The 14,498-nt window shown below is 38.5% G+C and overlaps 1 protein-coding gene and 1 pseudogene across 1 annotated transcript; both read right to left on the bottom strand.

Moving 5' to 3' along the window:
- Positions 1-9,711: 9,711 nt before the first annotated feature.
- On the bottom strand, positions 9,712-10,687 carry LOC103432970 (glucan endo-1,3-beta-glucosidase-like; annotated as a pseudogene).
- A 502-nt stretch (positions 10,688-11,189) lies between these two features.
- On the bottom strand, positions 11,190-13,131 carry LOC103408239 (uncharacterized). Its single transcript, XM_008347095.4, has 3 exons — positions 12,585-13,131; positions 12,211-12,274; positions 11,190-11,562 (listed from the first exon to the last, which is right to left on the bottom strand). The coding sequence occupies exons 1-3, from the start codon at positions 12,891-12,893 to the stop codon at positions 11,393-11,395; spliced, it is 543 nt and encodes a 180-aa protein (XP_008345317.1). The 5' UTR covers positions 12,894-13,131; the 3' UTR covers positions 11,190-11,392.
- Positions 13,132-14,498: the final 1,367 nt, after the last annotated feature.

The raw sequence follows: 14,498 nt of genomic DNA, 5'->3' as shown, positions 1-14,498 counted from the left end.
GAGCAGTCTGTTATCTCTGGGAGTGACAAGGTTTCGGGCCACCACCGCAGCGGTCATGTCATTTTTCATCATCGAATCCCCCACGGTAAGGGGACCGGTAGGGGATATGAAGGATGGCCGCCATATGTTGTCTGGTGAAGGCGAAGCTGCCTCTTCACCAATGTTCAAGTCAAAACGACGATCAGAAGGGCCAGACATTTTTCAGAGGTGGTAAAGACAGAAGAGAGTCGGAATGATCAAGATTAAACAAGTGCAAGAAGGGAGTGTTTACGGGAGGGTACTCAAGTGTGTTGTGGAACAAGCTTAACGTCTCTATAAAAAGGAAGAAATCAAAGAGGCGCTCCTCAGAGAAGCGTCCTCTCGCAAATCGAAGAGTCGGGGCTCCGTTCTCAAACGTCTGATTCTTTTCTCAAAAGAGGAGTTTCCTTTCTCAAAAGCCGGATTCTTTTCTCAAAAGAGGCGTTTCATTTCTTAAAGGCTGGGCTTGCTCAGAAACCACGAGCCGAACCCCGGATTTCAAAAGATCAATTTGTCCAGACGTGTCGTCACTTGTCACACGCAAATTGCTTTGCGGAAATCTCGGGCAATTTGTCGAAGCACCAATTCAGAAATCGAAGAGGGAAATTCAACAGTCAAAGACACGCTAGCTTTCTCAAAAGCTGGGCTTCAACCCACGGGAAAATCTTCTTTTCCAGATTTATCCGCACGTGTCACATGCTACCTCTACAATCGACGATGCTCAGAGCTCGAAGCGCCGATTACAGATATCAATGAGGAATCAGCTTTGCGGAAATTACGGGCAGCTTTGTCAGAAAGCGCGTAATTTGTATTCTTCACCCATCCACCGGCTGCCGACACTAAGTGAGAGAACAGTTCCGGTTGTGAAGACAAGTCCTATAAGTTTCTACCTTCGCCTTCCACAGCAAAAGCACACTCTCTCAGCACACCCTCTCAGCACCTCTTCATCTCCGAAAATGCATTCCCAAAGAATCCTCTCGAGTCACTCTGTGTTCCTCATTCCTTGGGATACTCCTGCGAACAACCTATTCAAAGCAAAAGTATTTCATATCATAAAGGTTGAAAGCAAGAGTATCTCATATCATGCTTTCTCCATGTCCTTCTCCTTGTCTTTGTTTTCCGACAAGGAGAAAGAGAGCAATCAGCCAGCATTTGGTATCAATCTTCCAATCTGGAGCCAACTGCCTGGAACCCTTTCCTGATTGCTTACCTAGCCTTGCTCTCGAGTACTCATCTTCTTCATTTTATGCTTTCTCTTCGTCTACCACATCTGCCTGGGGGACAGTAAGGGAAGTGAAAATGATACCTCGAAGCATGTGGAGACAATTCAGCTAGGGACAAGGAGAAAGAAAGCAAGAGGTGGGCACTTGGAAAGATTGAAGAAAGAAATAAGGACCAACACCTTTCCCTCGTGCCTGCCCGTTGTGCAGAAGAAACAAGCAGAGAAGAATGCAGCTTGCACAATCATCCCAGCGGAAGGAGTCCGAACTGAGGAACTAGAGAAGCTGCCACATCTGCTTGGAGAACAAATAAGGAACTGCAACATAACCAAAGAGCAAAGCTTCGCCGTACAATATCATCAAATCATCACTTGCAAGTAAAAAGCTAAGTGTCACCCTGTTCAAGAGGAAAGCTGTGGAAAGTCAACAAGCACGACCAATGATTATTTATTAGTTTTATTCATTATCTTTTATCGTAATTTTCAATTTTTCGTTTGCAATATTTTTTTTAATTAATTTTCTTGCGTACTTAACTGAATTTTTCCTTTTCTTTGCAGGAACTTTTGGTTATTTCCACCCTTGAAGTTGATTGCAGAATTTTAGCTTGAGGGTCATCGCTTGATTTTACTGCAAATTAGGGAAGTTTTCAGTCCAATTGCTTTATTTTGTTTTTTTTTTATTATTTTGTTTATTTTATTTATTTTTGCATTATAGTGTTTTCTGACATTGGGGACAATGTCAAGTTTAAGTGTGGGGGTAGAAATCTCTAGAATTTCATTTGTTTCTGTGTTGTTGCTTTTTATTTTTTAATTTTTTTTAGTTTTGTTTTCTCTATAAAAAAAAAAAAAAAAATCGGAAAATTTAAAAAATCCAAAAATATTGTCTTGTTTCCCTTATTGTTTTGAATTAGATTTTTGTTAGTTTCCCGACCCAATGATATAATTAGATCAAATTTGAATCATGATCATCAAGAACTTAGTTAACATATGTTTTATGAAGTTCCTAATTCTCTTGTTAGTTTTGTATATGTTTGATCATCTTTGAAAAACCAAATGCACATAGCCTTGTTGATGTGAAACTAAAGCATGACTTAAAGCTTCATATGTGAATTTAGTGACCATATACATCCCATGTGAGTTTTTGAGCCTATTGAAAGTGTGTGCATTTTTCATACACTCCTATTCTTTCATGTGTGATGAACTTATGTGAGATATATCTCTAGAACTTGCGTAACGATCTTTCGAAATGTTTATCATTGATTGCATGAACTTGGAAATGATAGAGGCATTAGGTTTACCACCATGGCCCAAATAACCATGTTTCCCAAAGAAAAATGATATCATTAGATTGCCAATTTGAGCCGTGTATGTTGAACCTTTTATTTCTTATCACCAGATATGTCTACCCTTACACCTGAAACATTTTTTCCTTACCCTTTCCAAGCGAGCAATGCGAGATTGTCTTATGAGAAATGTTTGTAAAGTACTTTGAAGGTGTTTGGCAAAAAAATAAGTGTGGGGGTATTTCATGTTTGTATAAAAAAAAATAAAAAAAAAGAAAAAGAAAGATTGTATACGAAGAAAAGAAAAGAAAAGAAAAAAAAAAATGTTTTTAAAGTTGTTTAATTTTCAGTTTAAGGGTGTGGTTGGAGGTTTAAGAAGAATCGTTGGAGAGCTTGAGTTCTTATAAATCTAAAGAAAAGAATTGCTTGCAATGTAGCTTGGAACTTGTGTTTTCCTATTCTATCGTTTCAATAACCCTATCCCTAAACCTCATTACATCCAATAAAAGTCCTCTTGATTTAAGTTTTGCAATTATGACTGTGGACAAGTGATCTTTATGCAAGCTTATGGTAGAAATTTCACATTTGATTTTTTTTGAGCGAAACACATTAAAACTAAACACATGTGTGATTGAGTGCATATCCCGTGAGAAGGTCGCTAGTTTGCATATGATGATTTTAAAAATATAAAAAAATTTGAAATTGTATTAGCATGGCTATCTCACACACTACACTTCAAGGATGATTTAAAGATTACTGCTAATATTTGAATTAGGAAGATGAACTTGGATTAGTTTGTTTGGTGCTAGCTATGGTTCTTGATGATTTGTTTTCTTGAATGAAATTCTATGAGGGTCACATAGAGGGAAGCTAATGTTTTTCATGTTATTACTTTTTCATGTTTTCCTTGTTTTGCTCGAGGACTAGCAAAAGTTAAGTGTGGGGGTATTTGATCGGATCATATTTATATATATTTTTACTTCGAATTCACTCGTCTTTTCTTAGTTAGTTCCTTATATTTTTGAGCTATTTACGTTATTTTTGTGTTTATAGGATTTGTTATGCAAAGAAAATAAAAATAGAACAAGTGAAATTTTATGTAATAAATTCGTTAAACCTGTCTGTGTAAATCAACTTTTACATAAAATTAATAAAAGAAATAATAATAATAAATCATGATGATGTTTGAAACATCATCATGATTCATGTTTTGTGGCATAACAGAAAATAAGAGGAGGACAACTTAGCTACGGGGAGGTGAGGCCAGAAATAAAAAAAAAGAAGAATAAAGGAGAAAGCTGCTTTTGGGCAGCGGTGGAGAGATGAGTGAGAGACAGCTAAAAGGATCCAAGGAGGACGGATTAGAAGAAAGGGGAAAGAATGAAACAGAAGGCAGCGTGCAGGAAAGATAAAAAAAGAAACGGGGCAGCTTGAGCATGAGGTGAGGTCACAAGCTGCCTTTGGCAGCTTGACTGGCAGAACAAGGAGAGGACAGCTGCAGAAAATAAAGGGAGGACAGAAGGCTGGCAGCACAGCTGCCTTGCGGCAGAAGGAGAAAAAGAAAATATATAAAAAAAGAAAGATGAGAGCTGCCATTTGGCAGCTGGTGCGAGAGAGAGAGAAGCTGCCTTGCAGCACGTGGCGCAAGGAGCACGGGACTGCGGGGACGAGAAGTGAGGGCAGAGGTGAGCGGGAAAGACAGTGAGCCTCGGGGAGGAAGACAGACAGAAGCAGCAAGCACCCTTCTCTTTCGGTTAAATCCTTCCAAACTCATATTTTATTTCTGTTTTTAATAATGTGTAATTAAATTTATGTTGGTTAGAGGTTAATTCGAAACCATGAATATATTTGTAATATGAATTGATTATCTTCAGTTGTGAGTTATAAGTTGTGAATTCAATTTACTTATCCGTTCGTATAAAAACTGATTTGTGTATGTTGGTTGAGAGTGCACGCTTAATTTACATGCATGAATTTGATGCTAGAATATAAGTGAATTTCACCTAATCGTTATGAACTTATTTTCACAAGTAGTAAAGGTTGCTAGTCACAATCACGTTAAGTAAATTCTTGGCAAGAGTATCATGCTTTTCATAGTTACGAATGCCTCGTCAATGCTTATAGTTTTCACAAAGTTTAATGATCTTTGATTGTATCTCTATTGTGCTTTTCACGTAGGGGACTTTTGAAGAATGTTTTGAATTGTTGTATGCGTTTTCCCGTCCAATTCAATAACTTAAGGAAAACTTGAAGATTAAAAAAGTGCTGTTCACGGTTAATCTGGAGTATTGAGATTCACAATTTATTAAATGAACAACTGGAAATCATTTTGTATGCAAGTATAACATGTGTGGAGAAGAACCCTCTAGCTAGTCCGTCATTTATCATTTTACCTTAATTTTATGTTTTTATCAATTCTGTAATTTAATTAAGTTTAATTTACTTTTCATCAAAACCAAACACCCATCCATTATTAAATTATATTATTTAGTTAGTTTTCTTTATTGTTAGTCTTTTAATTTAATTTCCGTCCATTTCAGTTCCTAGTGTTTAATTTAATTGTTTTCATTATTTTGAGTCATTTTAAGTGTGTTTCGAGTTATTAGAGTTTTTAGCCTAATTTTGTGTCCTTGAGTCTTATTTAATATTTTTAAATTAATTTAGAATAGATTAGCAATCCCTCCTAATCCCCGGCCTAGAACGATACCCTACTTACATCTATACTACAATTGTCAAAAAGAGGGTTTAATTTGTGTGTCAAGTAATTTTACGCATCAAATTTTGGCGCCGTTGCCGGGGATTAGTAACTTTGCTAATCCTTTTATTTTTGTTTTTGTTTATGTTTATATTGGTGTTTGTGTATTTTACTTTTGATATTTGATTTATTTTTCTTTCTTTGATTTTAGGCACAAATGGAGCTGAGGGAAATTTAAAGGAAAGATGCGTCCGGCTAAAGACGTTAAATCAAGCGCTTCTTGGGAGGCAACCCAAGCATTCAACGAAGGGAGACTTTGGAATCGCTAACCCAATCAGATTTGCATTTTTACACCCTTATCTTTACTGCTTTCATTTTGTTTTGTTTAGTTAGTTGTGTTATTTGTTTGATTTCTGTGAGTTTGTGTTATTTAGTTTAAGTGTGGGGGAAGGTTAACCAAAGTCTTTCTACTTTAATTTACAAAAAAAAAAAAAAAAAAAGATAAAATTTAAAATTAATGAAAAAAAAAAAAAAGTACAAATATTTTACAATGATGTAAACTAATAGTATTCATTGGTCGGGTGGTGCTTCAGTAGTAGGCGGGGCTTCAGCAGTCGGCGGGGCCACAGAAGGAGGAGGCGGCAGAGGTTGATCAGTTGGAGCTTCACTACGCGGTGCCGCCCCAGAAGACGAAGGCAGATGCGGTTGGAACAAACCCACAAACCTCCGATGATCAAGTAAAATTTGACCATCGGTGTCCTGCATCTGGTCAATCTTCCTCTTCATGCTGGTGGCATAGCTGTGTGCGAGCTTGTGCAATTCCTTATTCTCATGCTTGAGCCCTTTAATCTCTTGCTTGAGACTCTGTATTTCAGCCACCAAGGATTCAACGTGACGGGTTCGGGCATATAGGCGTTGGGCCATGTTGGATACGGAACCCGCACACTGCACACTGAGAGCCAGAGACTCCTTGACTGCCAATTCATCAGACCGCCTTGCGAGCAGTCTGTTATCTCTGGGAGTGACAAGGTTTCGGGCCACCACCGCAGCGGTCATGTCATTTTTCATCATCGAATCCCCCACGGTAAGGGGACCGGTAGGGGATATGAAGGATGGCCGCCATATGTTGTCTGGTGAAGGCGAAGCTGCCTCTTCACCAATGTTCAAGTCAAAACGACGATCAGAAGGGCCAGACATTTTTCAGAGGTGGTAAAGACAGAAGAGAGTCGGAATGATCAAGATTAAACAAGTGCAAGAAGGGAGTGTTTACGGGAGGGTACTCAAGTGTGTTGTGGAACAAGCTTAACGTCTCTATAAAAAGGAAGAAATCAAAGAGGCGCTCCTCAGAGAAGCGTCCTCTCGCAAATCGAAGAGTCGGGGCTCCGTTCTCAAACGTCTGATTCTTTTCTCAAAAGAGGAGTTTCCTTTCTCAAAAGCCGGATTCTTTTCTCAAAAGAGGCGTTTCATTTCTTAAAGGCTGGGCTTGCTCAGAAACCACGAGCCGAACCCCGGATTTCAAAAGATCAATTTGTCCAGACGTGTCGTCACTTGTCACACGCAAATTGCTTTGCGGAAATCTCGGGCAATTTGTCGAAGCACCAATTCAGAAATCGAAGAGGGAAATTCAACAGTCAAAGACACGCTAGCTTTCTCAAAAGCTGGGCTTCAACCCACGGGAAAATCTTCTTTTCCAGATTTATCCGCACGTGTCACATGCTACCTCTACAATCGACGATGCTCAGAGCTCGAAGCGCCGATTACAGATATCAATGAGGAATCAGCTTTGCGGAAATTACGGGCAGCTTTGTCAGAAAGCGCGTAATTTGTATTCTTCACCCATCCACCGGCTGCCGACACTAAGTGAGAGAACAGTTCCGGTTGTGAAGACAAGTCCTATAAGTTTCTACCTTCGCCTTCCACAGCAAAAGCACACTCTCTCAGCACACCCTCTCAGCACCTCTTCATCTCCGAAAATGCATTCCCAAAGAATCCTCTCGAGTCACTCTGTGTTCCTCATTCCTTGGGATACTCCTGCGAACAACCTATTCAAAGCAAAAGTATTTCATATCATAAAGGTTGAAAGCAAGAGTATCTCATATCATGCTTTCTCCATGTCCTTCTCCTTGTCTTTGTTTTCCGACAAGGAGAAAGAGAGCAATCAGCCAGCATTTGGTATCAATCTTCCAATCTGGAGCCAACTGCCTGGAACCCTTTCCTGATTGCTTACCTAGCCTTGCTCTCGAGTACTCATCTTCTTCATTTTATGCTTTCTCTTCGTCTACCACATCTGCCTGGGGGACAGTAAGGGAAGTGAAAATGATACCTCGAAGCATGTGGAGACAATTCAGCTAGGGACAAGGAGAAAGAAAGCAAGAGGTGGGCACTTGGAAAGATTGAAGAAAGAAATAAGGACCAACACCTTTCCCTCGTGCCTGCCCGTTGTGCAGAAGAAACAAGCAGAGAAGAATGCAGCTTGCACAATCATCCCAGCGGAAGGAGTCCGAACTGAGGAACTAGAGAAGCTGCCACATCTGCTTGGAGAACAAATAAGGAACTGCAACATAACCAAAGAGCAAAGCTTCGCCGTACAATATCATCAAATCATCACTTGCAAGTAAAAAGCTAAGTGTCACCCTGTTCAAGAGGAAAGCTGTGGAAAGTCAACAAGCACGACCAATGATTATTTATTAGTTTTATTCATTATCTTTTATCGTAATTTTCAATTTTTCGTTTGCAATATTTTTTTTAATTAATTTTCTTGCGTACTTAACTGAATTTTTCCTTTTCTTTGCAGGAACTTTTGGTTATTTCCACCCTTGAAGTTGATTGCAGAATTTTAGCTTGAGGGTCATCGCTTGATTTTACTGCAAATTAGGGAAGTTTTCAGTCCAATTGCTTTATTTTGTTTTTTTTTTATTATTTTGTTTATTTTATTTATTTTTGCATTATAGTGTTTTCTGACATTGGGGACAATGTCAAGTTTAAGTGTGGGGGTAGAAATCTCTAGAATTTCATTTGTTTCTGTGTTGTTGCTTTTTATTTTTTAATTTTTTTTAGTTTTGTTTTCTCTATAAAAAAAAAAAAAAAAATCGGAAAATTTAAAAAATCCAAAAATATTGTCTTGTTTCCCTTATTGTTTTGAATTAGATTTTTGTTAGTTTCCCGACCCAATGATATAATTAGATCAAATTTGAATCATGATCATCAAGAACTTAGTTAACATATGTTTTATGAAGTTCCTAATTCTCTTGTTAGTTTTGTATATGTTTGATCATCTTTGAAAAACCAAATGCACATAGCCTTGTTGATGTGAAACTAAAGCATGACTTAAAGCTTCATATGTGAATTTAGTGACCATATACATCCCATGTGAGTTTTTGAGCCTATTGAAAGTGTGTGCATTTTTCATACACTCCTATTCTTTCATGTGTGATGAACTTATGTGAGATATATCTCTAGAACTTGCGTAACGATCTTTCGAAATGTTTATCATTGATTGCATGAACTTGGAAATGATAGAGGCATTAGGTTTACCACCATGGCCCAAATAACCATGTTTCCCAAAGAAAAATGATATCATTAGATTGCCAATTTGAGCCGTGTATGTTGAACCTTTTATTTCTTATCACCAGATATGTCTACCCTTACACCTGAAACATTTTTTCCTTACCCTTTCCAAGCGAGCAATGCGAGATTGTCTTATGAGAAATGTTTGTAAAGTACTTTGAAGGTGTTTGGCAAAAAAATAAGTGTGGGGGTATTTCATGTTTGTATAAAAAAAAATAAAAAAAAAGAAAAAGAAAGATTGTATACGAAGAAAAGAAAAGAAAAGAAAAAAAAAAATGTTTTTAAAGTTGTTTAATTTTCAGTTTAAGGGTGTGGTTGGAGGTTTAAGAAGAATCGTTGGAGAGCTTGAGTTCTTATAAATCTAAAGAAAAGAATTGCTGTATGCGTTTTCCCGTCCAATTCAATAACTTAAGGAAAACTTGAAGATTAAAAAAGTGCTGTTCACGGTTAATCTGGAGTATTGAGATTCACAATTTATTAAATGAACAACTGGAAATCATTTTGTATGCAAGTATAACATGTGTGGAGAAGAACCCTCTAGCTAGTCCGTCATTTATCATTTTACCTTAATTTTATGTTTTTATCAATTCTGTAATTTAATTAAGTTTAATTTACTTTTCATCAAAACCAAACACCCATCCATTATTAAATTATATTATTTAGTTAGTTTTCTTTATTGTTAGTCTTTTAATTTAATTTCCGTCCATTTCAGTTCCTAGTGTTTAATTTAATTGTTTTCATTATTTTGAGTCATTTTAAGTGTGTTTCGAGTTATTAGAGTTTTTAGCCTAATTTTGTGTCCTTGAGTCTTATTTAATATTTTTAAATTAATTTAGAATAGATTAGCAATCCCTCCTAATCCCCGGCCTAGAACGATACCCTACTTACATCTATACTACAATTGTCAAAAAGAGGGTTTAATTTGTGTGTCAAGTAATTTTACGCATCACTGCTTCACCGGGTTTCATGTTCTCGTTAAACATGGCAAACAAGTAAGTCTCGATGGACTTTTCCGCCCGCCTTGGAGTGCCATGAGACGACAGCACGTGCCTCATTAGGTTAGAGTTGTATTTTTGCGCAATGCTTGGCGTTGTCAGGTTCCCATTCCCGTCGGAGGGCCAGCCCCTCTCGGACACCGCAACTTGAACTTGGGGTGCCCCTGCTTCCTGCAAGGATGCATAAAATGATCCACCATGGCATCAAACTGGTTGTCATAACTCAGACCATCATCTGTAACAACAACGCTTTCTGAAGCGAACAATGCATAAGGCAGCAGTGAAACATCTCTAGGGTTTTCAATGTAGGTAAACTAAGGGTACACATTGGCTAGCAATGGTGCCCCAACGAAGTATTGTGCGATCGGAACCATGTACTACGCGGTGTCTTGAGAAAATTTTGCAGCCGATGGAGGGTAAGACTCACCCAGTACCGACGTTGCAACTGCCGTCGAGACCTTTATTTGCTAAATAGAGTCAAGACCCCCGGAGCTCGATGCATTGTGCAAGTTTGGCATTGCTGGGAGGATGTATTTTGCAACCTCTTCCGGGACGACCTCGTTGCCTACGGCTATGTATCGAAAATTGACTTGCGGTGAATAAGGCCTATTGTACGTTTCTACCCAGTCCTCAGCGGCGGATTCAGTACTTGCAAGTTGTTGAAGTTCCTCATTACCAACTCCGACTAGGACTTCAATGTCAGAATTACGAAGGGCCTCGAGCGGTTCCTGGTTAGGATCATACGTAGTCTCATTCTTTCGATTTTGTTGGATTTGTACACGGAAATTACTTCCCTTGGTGGTGGCAAGTCATTGCCTAGCATTCCGTAGCATACTCCAATCGGAGAACCAAACGCTGTCGAAAGCGCCACGAAGAAGACGAGACAAAACAGTAGAAAATTACCGGCCATTGCAAAGATTGAATGAAAATATAACATCAAACCTTACTAATTTGCAAAGACAACTCTAAACTACGCATTATATAATATTAAACCTTACTAACAAAAAGGGAAAAGTTTCGTACTGTAATATTGAGACTGAGCTGACAAAATAAAATATTGAGGACTACTAAAAACCGAAAACTTTTCCATTTTTGTTGGTAAAAGTTTTCCTTTTCGGTTTTTAGTAGTTTAGATTTTCCAACTCAAACCAGGAAAACCTAAACTACTAAAAACCTAAAACTTCCCTAAATCCTCAAATGTATTTTTGAGGCCCTAAATCATGCAACTCGGAAACCTAGAGTTCCGACAGTCCCACTATGCATGGCCTAAGCCGCAGTTAAATCCAAGAATTAACGAATGTAAAACGTAGGTAATATATACCTAGTTAGGTTTTCTTGGTCGAACGTACATATTTAGGTTTGGTTGGTCGTGCTACCCATATACGTATCCATTTGGTTCTTAAACTGTTACATAGCTGCATAATTTCATTTATAAATGGCCATAAATCACAGTTAAACAAATTGAAACAGAAGTCCTCAAATCTTCTATATATCCAGCACTGAAATAATATATTTTTGTATATGAAAACGACACCACATCGCCAGTTTCGGCGTTCTCTGGCATATCTCTGAGATGTACAGAGCAAAGTGCTGAGCCTAATTATCCCTTGACAAATCATCCGGAGAAAAGTCTGGTGAAAAAGTTGCCGGATTTTGATTTCTCCAAACAGGCCACATGAACATATCTTCCAAGCTTGTCCACTTGCCTGGCCTCGCCACCCGTGTCTTTCTTGCAAACCTTGCACGTCTTGTCCACCCAGCCATCCTCCACATATTGCCCATCCACTGGTACCAAGTCAAGAACAATTATCCAAATTAGGAAAATCATTTCAATAATTTTTATTATTGAAAGAATGATAATGGATAGGCGAGTCAGACTACATAAGGTTTGGTCGTCGGACTGCAATAGTAGAAGTCTTACCCTCTAAACCCGCACAAGGTGGAAAGAAAGAACCAAGGCCCTAGGATTAGCCATCAACTACAAGTAGGCTGCTTCCTTCCCGTTCTAATCCCTACAAGTAGACTACTTTTTTCCTGCTAAGAGCGATTAAAATTGGCTAACTCCCTGAATGATGGCCCAGTCCCCTATCTCCAAAATCTATTAAATAAAGAAAAGCAAAAAGAAAGGAATACAAACGGGAGGACGAAGCCAAAACCCGTGAAGAGAAAAACCAAAAAGCATCAACGAAGACAAAAAATATGATGAAGCACGCATATGAACTGGCTACAACCTTTTAATAAAAGTAGAATTTAGACACGCTAAACATACAATAAGTCGTATATAGACTAAGGTTTATAGTAGCTTTATTATCTGTTTATTGTCCTTCTAATTCTCGTCTAATCAAAAGCTTGTAATCTGATTTATTTGTGTGTATTTTTCTAAATTTCTTCGTAGAAAATATATGGATGTTTGAAATTGCTAATGCTACATACCCTCAACATAGTCTTTGAAGAAATCCTTGTATGTCCCTCCAATTTTCCTTCTCAAAGCCCCATACTGCATGAAAATAAGAAAAATCTATCAGCAAACTCACATAAGCATTTGGTTTAATTAATATATAAAAAATAAAAATTCATCCTAAACTTAATGTGTTATTCGAATTTGCCCCTAATTTTTCAATTTGGTAATGAGCTTCTTAATTTCGTTGAATGCGCCAATTTGCCGTTCAAATGATAGAAACTAAAATAAAATGTGATAAATGTGACGGTAGGGGCAAATTGGCACGTTACAAAAAAATTAAAGAATTCAAAACCAAATTGAAAGTTGAGACGAAAATCGAAGGAGGTCATGAGTTCAAAGTGATTACCTGTTGTCTGGACATTCTCTCTCCAGATTTAGTGGCATCCCTAGCTTCTTCAATAAGCACAGCATCCTCTGCAGACCTGGTCTGAGAAAAATCAAGTGCTTCTGTCACACTGCTGAAGAAAGACTGTTTGGTTTCCTTCTTTGGTTCTTCCTCCTTCTCCCCCTTCTCTGTTTTGGCCAGCACTCTAAACTGAGAGGGGGAGCTCCTGCTGATGAATTTACTGTTTGGCAATCTCTCTGCAGCTCCAAAATTAGAAGCAAAATTTCTATGCGGAGAGCTCAGAGGAAGCGTTCTTATTAGTACTCCCATGTCTGGATTAATTGGTTGTTCTCCGTTTGGTTGGAGGGTTTTTTGTGAATGATTGAAACATTTTGCCCGTTTGGAGGATTAAATAATGGCCAGTTGTGGTGAACGAATGGCATGAATACCACTCAAAAGTCCTGGTGGTTTGTATAGTACTACGTGGCTATTTGTCATAGCAGTCATTCTATCCAAACATGAAGTATCTTATAGAATCTTAAACTGATGGCTAGTAAAAAACCAAGGTTTTGTTTATGTGCCTGTTGCTTTAAAAAAAGTCTCACCTTCCTCCCATAACTAACAACTGTTACTGTGTGATTTTACTTTTGGTGCTTTCATTTTGTGTTCTACGTTATCTTATTTTATAAAGTAAAACAAGAAACTTGTTGATGCACAAAACCGGATGGTCTTCGTACAACGTAAATCCGACCGTGAATCTGCATGAAATGTAAATGACACAAGAGTTATCGTGGTTCACCCCAAAGTTTGGGCTACGTCCACACTGATTGTATTATATTTCTCTGTTGAAGTGGGAGAGAGAGCTTAGAGCTTAGGGGATGTCAGGAGGCTTAGGGTTTGTGAGGGTGAGGAGGCCCTTTTATAGAATAAGGGCTCCTCCCCTAATTACATATTTGCCCCTTCCTTTATTACATAATTACATTTAAGTCCCTCGAGTATTTATACGAGGTCTAAATACGAGGCCCTAAATATGGTATAAACAGTAGTCCCCCAAGTCTTCAGTCAAGAGAGTCTTTTGGCTGGAGACTTGAAATTCAGTCCATGTGTGGGCCGAAGTAACTAGATGTTGTCTTGAACTGATGTTCGATGTAAGGCGGTGTTCAATCTGAAATGATGTTAAACCAGAAGTAGCACATACTGCGAGACTGCTCGGCTTGTGGCTTATGTTGCCTTGGTTGGCTCGGCTTGTGGCGTTTGAAGGTGAGGGAGTCCCTTTTATAGAATAAGGGCTCGCTCCTCAATACATGAATGATGGGCTAGAGTTGATGCTCTCTAATGATGGTGAGGGAGTCCCTTTTATAGAATAAGGGCTCGTTCCTCAATACATAAATGATGGGCTAGAGTTGATGCTCTCTAATGATGGTGAGGGAGTCCCTTTTATAGAATAAGGGCTCGTTCCTCAATACATAAATGATGAGCTAGAGTTGATGCTCGCGGCGAGGCGGTTGCTCAGTAGGCGGCGATACTCTCTAATGGTGGTGAGGGAGTCCCTTTTATAAAATAAGGGATCGCTCCTCAGTACATGAATAATGGGTGCTCTCTAATGAAAGTGAGTGAGTCCCTTTTATAGTATAAGGGTTCGCTTCTTAATACATAAATAATGGGCTAAGTCCCCCAAGTATCTTTCATAAGTGCAATCTAATGAAAGTGAGGGAGTCCCTTTTATAAAATAAAGGCTCGCTCATCAATACATAAGTGATGGGCTAGAGTTCCCCAAGTATTTTGTATTTTTCATGAGGCCCAGTTGAGGCCCAATATATGGTACATAATGTAGTCCCCCAAGTCTTCGGTCAATAGAGTCTGTTGGCTGGAGACTTCAAATTGAATCCATGTATGGGCCGAAGTGGCGGTTGGTCAGAGGCGGTATTTGTATAC

The sequence above is a fragment of the Malus domestica genome, chromosome 07 (assembly GCF_042453785.1).
Source record: "Malus domestica chromosome 07, GDT2T_hap1".
NCBI lineage: Eukaryota > Viridiplantae > Streptophyta > Magnoliopsida > Rosales > Rosaceae > Malus > Malus domestica.
The sequence above is the reverse complement of the archived record's forward strand: the minus strand, read 5'-3'. Positions and strand labels throughout refer to the sequence as shown.